The sequence below is a fragment of the Scylla paramamosain genome, chromosome 32 (genome assembly GCF_035594125.1).
Source record: "Scylla paramamosain isolate STU-SP2022 chromosome 32, ASM3559412v1, whole genome shotgun sequence".
NCBI lineage: Eukaryota > Metazoa > Arthropoda > Malacostraca > Decapoda > Portunidae > Scylla > Scylla paramamosain.
Window position 1 is genome coordinate 4,701,255 of NC_087182.1, and position 10,000 is coordinate 4,711,254.

At 42.2% G+C, this 10,000-nt stretch overlaps 1 protein-coding gene across 1 annotated transcript in view; it reads right to left on the minus strand.

The window, feature by feature from the left end:
- The window catches only part of LOC135088869 (uncharacterized), an 18,198-nt gene that overhangs the window by 3,152 nt on the left and 5,046 nt on the right, over window positions 1-10,000 (minus strand). The window contains exons 3-7 of the mRNA XM_063983931.1: window positions 7,833-7,912; window positions 5,939-6,081; window positions 4,260-4,367; window positions 1,004-1,182; window positions 1-859 (exon numbers count right to left, since the gene is read on the minus strand). The exon at window positions 1-859 is cut by the window's left edge and continues 274 nt beyond it. Coding sequence (XP_063840001.1) covers window positions 1-859; window positions 1,004-1,182; window positions 4,260-4,367; window positions 5,939-6,081; window positions 7,833-7,912 — 1,369 coding nt within the window. The remainder of the gene's footprint in view (window positions 860-1,003; window positions 1,183-4,259; window positions 4,368-5,938; window positions 6,082-7,832; window positions 7,913-10,000) is intronic.

The following is a 10,000-nucleotide window of genomic DNA, read 5'->3' on the forward strand; positions in this document are numbered from 1 at the left end:
GGTGATAGAGGTCGTCACGGTGAGGGGACCCCCGTCCACCCCCGGCGGCGGCAGCTCCCTCTGCAGGTGGTCCTTGAGCTGCACCACCCCGCAGCTCTCCTCGTCGCTGCCGTCGCCGCAGTCGTAGCGGAAATCGCACCGCAGGCCGCGCGGCACGCAGTCCCCCGTGCTGCAGGTGAACTCGTGGTCCTCGCAGGACGACAGGCTGAGCGGCATCACGGTGCCCTTGGGGCGGCTACACAGGCCGCGCCGCGCCTCCCAAGGGTGTCTGCCCAGCGGATAGTCGTTGTCGGCCACGTCCTGGGTGGCCAGCATCGTGGCGTTGGTCACGGCGTCCACTAGCGCCCACTGCTTGTGCTGCTCCTGCCACAGGATGACCTTGTCGTAGTAGCCGCGGAAGAAAGGGCGGCCGTTGATATAACCCTGAGCCCTGAACCGCATCCGGAACTTGGTGTCGAAGCACAGCCCTCGCAGGTAGAGGAAGGAGGACCGCTCCACGTGGCACGCGGCGCACCGCCTGTTGGCGCAGCGGTCACCGTCCCAGAAGCCGTCCTGCTTCATGGAGGCGCAGTAGTAGGAGGAGGCGGCGTTCACCGGCGGGAAGTTGCGGTAGGAGATCTGCTCGTTATTGTGGAACTTCCTCCAGACGCCGTCCTCCGCCCTGTCAGTGATGCCCAGCCACAGCTTCCAGGCGGCGGTGGGCACGCAGGCGTCCTGGAAGGCCGGCAGCTGGTCTGCCAGGAGCCGATTGTCGTCAGCCGAGGCGGGCACGGCCAGGCTGGCGTTGAGGCGGCGACACAGGCTGCGAGCTTCCCTCAGGGTGCGCTCCTCCGGGAACACCACGTGGTGCTGGGTGTGCCTGGGGCGTGGAACACGACTCTTTCAGGCTCTGAGTTGGCTCAGTAGAAGAAAACCACATGAAACCAAGCAGACACACGGATCTAACCACATGAGTGACGGAATGGAGCGTTAAGATACACAGGCCACGGGTGGGGTTACCTACTGACACAGGGTGGCGAGGCTGTGCTGGGACGCCTGCACGCCCACCTCCTCCAGCGGGAAGGTGTCTGAGGAGAACAGGTTGCCGCGGCCAGGCTCCCTGCAGGCCGCCATAGCGCTCACCTGGAATGGAGACACCACGCGATCCCACAGCGACACCTGAGTCATGTCCCCGCGGAAGATCTACTCGGGGAGAGAGAGAGAGAGAGAGAGAGAGAGAGAGAGAGAGAGAGAGAGAGAGAGAGAGAGAGAGAGAGAGAGAGAGAGAGAGAGAGAGAGATTTTTGACCACAGATGCATGAATGAAACATATATGTACTAAAAATCACAAATCAAAACAAAACGAACTGACACTCTAACATTCATACATACGGACATGAAGGTTAACACACACACACACACACACACACACACACACACACACACACACACACACACACACACACACACCCTCTACCATCTCTCACATTCCCCTCATCTCCCCTCTTTTCAGGCCTGGCTTTGGTGCTCACTGACTGACCCGCGCTACAGAAGTCTTGCTGCGTGACATAACAGGGCAGTAGTGACACGCCAGAGTGCTGAAGTCCTGAAGGGAAGTGAACCGAGAAGTGTGGTGGTAGCATTTGATTTTTCGATAAAGCTTCTGACAAATAAAGCGTGAATTACAGAAGAAAGGCAATGAAGTAGGCAAGAAGTGGTGATTTTTGGTGATGTGATTCCAATAATGCATCAGTTAGGAAGGAATGTAAGGGTACAGTAAGGGGATCAAAGGTCTTTCAGCTGGACATAACGTGCAGTTGAGTAAAAAAGGACGAGTGAAATGCAGTTGTGATTTAATGATGAGTAAGAGATGAGTCAATGAAGTGGTGATAGAATAAAGGTGAGTAAAAGATTAAACGAAGTGATGGTTTCGTAAAGCTGAGTAAGAAGAAGACGAGTAAGTGAAGTAGTGATATAGTGAAGATGAATAAAAACAAAAGTGGGTGACGAGTAGTGAAGTGATGGTAAAGATGAATAAAGAAATTGAGTAAAGTGAAGAGCAAAGTTACAGTAAAAAATCGAGTAAATAAAGTGATGTTAGAGTAAAAAAAAATAGTGAAATGATGATAAGATAAAACACAATAAAAAAAAAACAAGTAAGATAAGCGATGATAAGGTAACTATGACTAAAAATTCGATGAAGTGAAGTGATGATAAAATAAAAAGATGAATAAAAAAATCGAATAAATGAAGTCACGATAAAGTAAAATACAATAAATAATAAATAATAGTAAACCTTGACAAAACAGCAAATAAAAAAAAAAATCCAATAAGTGAACAAATTAACTCGTTTTTTTCCAACTGGTGCTGAAACAAAATAGAACAGAGTGAAAAGAGAGAGAGAGAAAAAAAAAAAAAGGAAAATAAAACCAATGATATTAATACGACTTCTGATAGGTAATGATAAAAAAGAACCATAATAAACAACAACAAAACGTAGCACTTTACAAACTTTGATACTCATTGAATACTGATTAAATAACACTGATGAATAACTGCATCGTGAAAGAAAAGTGTGTGGATACGTGTCTGTGCTTCTCCACCTCCTCTCCACATCATCTCCAGTCTTCCCTACGATTCTCTCCACCGCCTCTCCTTCCACGCATTTCCACCGCTTCTCCAGTTTTTTTTCCACTCATCACTGTCTCCTCACCTTCTCCAGGCCTCTCCACTCATTTCCATCTCCTCTCCACATCACCTCCACGCCTCTCCATGCATCTCCACCGCCTCTCCACGTATTTCCACCGCTTCTTCAGGTTTCTCCACTCATCTCCACCATCTCCTCACCCTCTCCAGGCCTCTCTACTCATCTCCACCTCCTCTCCACATATATCCACGCTTCTCCATGCTTCTCCACTGCCTCTCCACTTATTTCCACCGCTTCTCCAGTTTTTTCCACTCATCATCGTCTCTCCACCTTCTCCAGGCCTCTCCACTCATTTCCACCTCCTCTCCACATCACCTCCACGCCTCTCCATGCATCTCCACCGCCTCACTATCGCATCACGTTTCTCCACGCCACGAACCAGTAAGAGCACCTCACAGCACTTCAGTAACAGATACAGAGGAACTTTTGCTTAAAATTCCCTTCCCTTCATTCACTTATAAACATCAAATGATCAGACACGTTCCTATTTCCATGTCAACTTTTCTTATTTACTTATTGTTCTCGCTGACCTCACGTTCACCTCGCGCTCACTTCACGCTAGTCAAGATGCAGCAGGTGTGTTCAGGTGCGGAGTGAAGCAAGTTGTGAGGGTTTTCTTCAATTGACTGGACGAAGAGGTGGAAAGTTGGTTTTGTGAGTTTATGTGAACTGAGTGAAAGAAGAGGCGAGAGTTACGGTGAAAGGAAAGTGTTTTATTTATTTATTTATTTATTTATTTATTTATTTATATTTATTTTTATTTATTTTTCATTCTTGAGTGGTGGTTCTGGTAGTCGAGTGCTGGATGCTGTGTGCTGACTCGCATCTTCACCTCAGTTACCTGGACTTGGTGAGTGTTCCTTTATTTTTTTTCTGTTCCTGTTTTATTTTGTGTTTTATTTTGTGTGTGTGTTTTTTTTTCTTTTTTTCTTTTTCTTTTTCCAGGGATTTAAGTTCTTCATGTCCATTCTCAAACACTTCAGCGTCTTACCGCGACACCTTCTGATGTATTGTACGGAGGTTACTGAGGATTTGGTTTTCAAGTCCACTAACAGTTCAACAAGTATTCAGCATCACGTTGGCAAAAATATCCTTGGAAACGTAATTATTTATTTTTGTGGCCTTTGAAAATAATACTGAATGGCAAAACATCCTTGGAAACTCAATTATTTATCCTTAAGTGACAAAAACCGCCTTGAAAACTCAATTATTTATCTTTAAGTGACAAAAACTTTCTTGAAAACCAAATTATTTATTCTTAAATGGCAAAAACCTCTTTAAAAACCCAATTATTTATCCTTAAGAGACAAGAAATTCTTTGAAAACGCAATTATTTATTTCTGTGGCCTTTGAAAATAATACTGAATGACAAAAAACATCCTTGAAAACTTAATTATTTGTCTTTGTTACCTTCGAGAGTGTTTTTGTGTACTTACCACTGCGTCTGATCCATTCATATACTCTCTCTCTCTCTCTCTCTCTCTCTCTCTCTCTCTCTCTCTCTCTCTCTCTCTCTCTCTCTCTCTCTCTCTCTCTCTCTCTCTCTCTCTCTCTCTCTCTCTCTCTCTCTCTACCTGGTGTTTATCGAAGCCGCCCCCAAGGTTGTCCTGCTCTTGCCCCAACACGAGGGTTCCGTTGAGGGGGCACGGCCACTTCCCCGCCAAGGGCCCCCGGAACACTGCCTGACGGTGGGGCGGAGGAAGGGAGCGGAGTGTTAGTGGTAGACACACGTGCGTACATACAGGCATACAAACTACATACGCACATACATACATACACACATGCAGACTTACATACATATAGACAGACAGACAGACAGGTAAATATATAGATAGACAGGTAAATAGATAGATGGATAGATAGACAGACAGGCAGACAGATAGACAGACAGACAGACAGACAGACAGACAGGCAAGCAGGTACACACACACACACACACACACACACACACACACACACACACACACACACACACACACGTACGTACGATTATATACGCACACAAGAACATAAGTAAAAAAAAAAAAGTTAAATCGTAAGAGAAAAAAAGACCAGTAATAAGTGCTGACCTACAAACAGACATACAGAAAAAGACAGACAAAGAAATGAACCCGGAAAGACAGGATATTTTTACATTAACTTCCTCGTATTTCAATTAAAAAAAGAAAAAAGAAGAAAGCTGGCATATTCTCTCTCTCTCTCTCTCTCTCTCTCTCTCTCTCTCTCTCTCTCTCTCTCTCTCTCTCTCTCTCTCTCTCTCTCTCTCTCTCTCTCTCTCTCTCTCTCTCTCTCTCTCTCTCTCTCTCTCTCTCTCTCTCTCTCCTGGTAGAAAATAGTTACCTATTCACGTAATCCTTGCCTTGCTCTCACTACCTGTACAACTCACCTGTTTTTCTTTTCTTTTTTTCTTTTTTTTTTTGTTTACTCTTCCTCCACCCTTTTCCTCACTCTCACCTTCCCCACTACCTGTTCTCCACCTCGTCTCACCGTCCTTCCCCAGTTCCCACCTTTTCTCACCTGCCCTCACCTGCCTCGGCCTTCTGCTGCTCGTTATCTTGTGTTCATCTTTGCTTTCCTCCAAATCTCTTTCTTTTTTCATCTTCTATCCCTAATTTCCTCTGTTTTTACTTTACTCTAAATCACTTTTCTTTTTCTTTTCCTTTCCTGATCTTTTTTTTATTTTCCGCTAAACCACCGTCTTTACTTTCATCTCTCATCTTGCTCTATTTATCTATTTATTTTTGATTTATTTATTTATTTTTTTACACTCCTTATGTTTCTCGATTCCTGAATAACCACTTCTGTTCTACTGTTTTCTATAATTTTCCTATTCCTCTGTTTGATTAAATCTATCCTAATCATCTAATAATTCCTTCATTTACCCTACTGTTTACCTGACTCTCTATTTCACAGTCAAATCAAACCTCTATCCTACTCTAATAACTCATACTGTCTACCTAACCTACCCATGTCCACAGTATAATTAAACTTCAAACTTCAAATCAAACCTCTATCCTACTCTAATAACTCATACTGTCTACCTAACTACCTATTCCACAGTATAATTAAACTTCAAACCCTCTCGCTAATAACTCCCCCATTTATCCTACTGTCTACCTAACTACGTGTCCCACTCTCTTCTTAAACCTACTCTAATAACTTCTCAATTTATCCTTCTATCAAATTCAACTCCTACCACACTCACCAACCACGTCCTGTCACCTATTCCACCGTCTACCTGTGCCCATCTCACCTGTCCTTCCCAGTAGAGTGTATAGGTGGAGGTGTCAAAGGTATGGCACACGTGACGCCACACCTCAGGGTAAGGTTCCCACGGGGGCAGGCCGCTCTGCTCCTTATTGTCAAACCAGGTGTCGAAATAGTTCCCATTGTTACCTGCAGAAGGCGACGAAGGGGAAAGGGTTAAGGAATACTAGAAGAGGAATTATGAAAAAAACTGAGAGAAAAAAAGACGAAGGAGAGAACAGGCAAGGAAGAAAAGGAGGAATTGTGAAAGATTGAAGGAGAGAGACAAAGGGGGAAAGAGTTAAAGAAAAGAAAGGGAACCATAAAGAAAAAAAGGGGAATAGAGAGAAAATGAGAGAGGATAGGAAGGAGAAGAGGTATTGGGAAGAAATGAGAAGGGATGGTGAAAAGGATGAAGGAGAGGAAGAATAGTGAAGAAATGACAGGAGATGATAAAGAAGAGAAGGGGAATGTAAAGAAATAAAGAAAATAGGCATAAGGAAAACAGACATGAAGAAGAGATGAATGGAAGAAATGATAAAGAATAAGAGAAAGAGACAGTAGAGAAGAGTAAAGGAAACACATGAAGAAATGAAAGGAGAGGGATGAAGAGAAAAAATTATAAAGAAGTGGAGGGGAATTGTAATTAAATGCTGATACTTAAAGAATGGAGAAGGATGGGAGAAGAGGAGACAGAGAGATAAGGAGGAGGAAAAAAGGAAAAAAGGGAAAGAAAAAAGTGAAAGACATGAGTTAGAGGAGAAGAGATAAGGGCGTAATGATAATGAAAAAAATAACAGGAAAAGAAGAACGAAGGAGAGATAGAAGAAGGAAGAGAAAGAAAGTTAAGGAGAACAATAAAAGAGGAAACAATAATAGAGAAGAAAAGTAAAAATAAAAGGAAGTTAGGGAGAACAATAAGAGGTAAGAAAATAACAGAAAAGAGAAGAAAAGAGAAAGAGAGAAGAAGTTAGGAAGAACAATAAGACATAAGGAGATAATGATAAAGAGAAGAAAAAGGGAAAGAGAGGAAGTTAAGGAGAACAATGACAGATAAGTAAATGATAATGAAAAGAAGAGAAAAGGTAAAAAAAATAAATAAATAAATCACCAAATCTTTCTCTTGATCTTCTCTACCACCTGTGTTTCCTTCTTTCGCTATCAACTATTAAACCACCAATTAATATTCTACTCACAAGTACCCGACATACACACACACACACACACACACACACACACACACACACACCACACACACACACACACACACACACACACACACACACACACACACACACACACACACACACACAACACACACACACACACTTTTCAATTACTGCTACATGCCGTACCACCTTCACCTACATAACTTAAGCCAATCCTGTGTTACATTACAACACACACACACTTACACACTCACACACACATTCTTTCCCACTACACTCACGCACACACGCACACACTCACATACTCACTTCACTTTCCTGTTGACTCATCGTTATTCATTCAGGAATCTGTGACGAAGTTTTGGATTAAAATTTAGGGCAGAGAGAGAGAGAGAGAGAGAGAAAGATAGAGAGAGAGAGAGAGAGAGAGAGAGAGAGAGAGAGAGAGAGAGAGAGAGAGAGAGAGAGAGAGAGAGAGAGAGAGAGAAGTTAAGAAAATATAAGAAAGAAAAGAGAAGAAAAGAAAAGCGGAAAAAAGAGAAAAGAAAAGAAAACAACAAAACAAGGAAAAAAAAGAAAACAAAAAAAAGAAAAAAAAGAGAAAAGAAACATTAAAAAAGTTGAGAAAAACGTGCTCCAGAGAGAGAGAGAGAGAGAGAGAGAGAGAGAGAGAGAGAGAGAGAGAGAGAGAGAGAGAGAGAGAGAGAGAGAGTCATCAGCAGAACACCTTACCAAAATAGAAGGGGTCCCCATTGTCATCTCTCGCCTTGTAGGAAACGTGCACATCAAATCCTCTGGAGAAGGACTCAAACCTGCAAAGAAGAGTGATTAAAGCAAAGCCCGGACTCAGAAACAGAGTAATCAGGTTGTTAGTAAGTCAATAGGGAGCTTTGAAGGGTCAGGCAGGTATGTGGATAGGAAGAAGTGGATGTGTTTTGTACAGGGACCGCCACTTGTAGGCCTACTGGTGGCTTTCTGCTGTTTTCCTGATTTCCTTGTGTTCTTGTGGAAGGGTGGGAAGTGAGAGAGGGGGGGGGGAGAGAAGTGGAAGAGGAAAGGTGATGGTGGTGCTGGTGGTCGTGGTAGAAGTGGTGTTGCTACTACTACTACTACTACTACTACTACTACTACTACTACTACTACTACTATTACTACTACTACTACTACTACTACTACTACTACTACTACTACTACTATTTCTATTACTTTTATTGTACATTCTTTTCCTTGTGTTTGCTTACTCCCGACTACCTTCCTCCTCCTCCTCCTCCTCCTCCTCCTCCTCCTCCTCCTCCCTCCTCCTCCTCCTCCACCAGTATTCACAAACATATAATCCCCACACCTGCAGTAACAAGTCTACACCAACTCGTGAAGCCTCCCTGTGTTTTTTGCGCCCACTCGTCAAGGCTCTCTGTGTTCTTTGCTATTATTAACCCAGCATTTGTCAACATTCTCTCGCCACTCACGCTGGGAGGAGAAAGAATTGGGTCAGTACATCATTACTTCAATATTACTTCACTTCTTGTTCTATTCACGAACCAGTAGTGAGAAAAAGTTATTTATTTATTCATTTTATTTATTTATTTATTTATTTTTTTTTTAGGTAAGAAGGGCACCGGTCAAGGGCAACAGAAATTTTGATTAAAATAAAAAAAGAATACACACTAAGGTGCCAGGCCCCACACGGAGGTCAGAAGCGAATATAAAAAAAAAAAAAAAGGGAAAAGAAAAGAAAAAGAGAGGGAGAGAAAATGCTGAAATATAGAGGAAGGAAGGACGAAAAATAGGAAAATAGAAAGAAGAGAGAAGGTGATAAGTGGGAGAAAAGGAATAGGAAAGAAAGAACGAAGCTAGAGAGAAAGACGAAGAAGATAGTGATGGATGAGAGAAACAATGATAAGGGGAAGGAAAGAAGAAGATAGAGTGAAAGAGAATGATGGACAATAGTGAGAGAAGGTGGATAGCAAGAGAAACAGTGATAGAGAATGACGATGATGAAGAGATGATGATAGGAGAGAACGACAATGATAAACGAAGAAAAGAAGATAGAAAGACGATAAAAGTGATATAAGAGAGAGAGAAACAATGATAGAGGCTAGAGAGAAAGATTATTATACGCCATAGTGAGAGAATATGATAGGAGAGAGAGAATAAATAATAAAGGAAGAAAAACGAAGGTATGATAGAGAGACAGACGATAATAGGAAAAAAAATATACAGTGATATACAAGGAAACATGAAAATAGACAAGGAAAGATGATAAGTTAGATAAAAAACGATGATAAAGCATATATATAGAGAGAAGACGAAGATAGACCAGAGAAAGACGATAACAGAGCAAGAAAAGACGAAAAATAGACAAGAAAAAAAGAAAGATAGGACGAAAAAAAGATAATAGATAGACAATGAATAAATGATAATAAGGGCAACAGTAAGATAGATAGATAGTTATAAGTGATGACAGAACGATGACTGACAAGGAAAGGCGAAAAACAGACAGCGTAACAAACAGAAAGACAAGATTAAACAAAAGAGGTTCGTAACAATTCTAGACAAGGATAACAAAACTCACAATTATTTATACATAAGACAGACACTGACCAATTAAGAAAAAAGACACGAGAATCATAAAAAAAAAGTAGTAATAGCAACAATTTTAGTATAGTAGTAATAAAAGTACATAGTATTTACACAAGCACCATAAAGTAAGTCGTATTTAAGATGCTGGTGGAGATAGATTAAATAAATGTACGGGCGCGAAGTGATGCCAGTGTGCGTTGAGGGAGTTCACCAGTTGAGGTTGTTCATACAGTGTTGATGGAAATGGGGTACATATGGGAGCACTTGTTGGCTTAGGGCGTGATATATTCTGTCCTTGTGTTGGTAAAGGTGATGTTGTT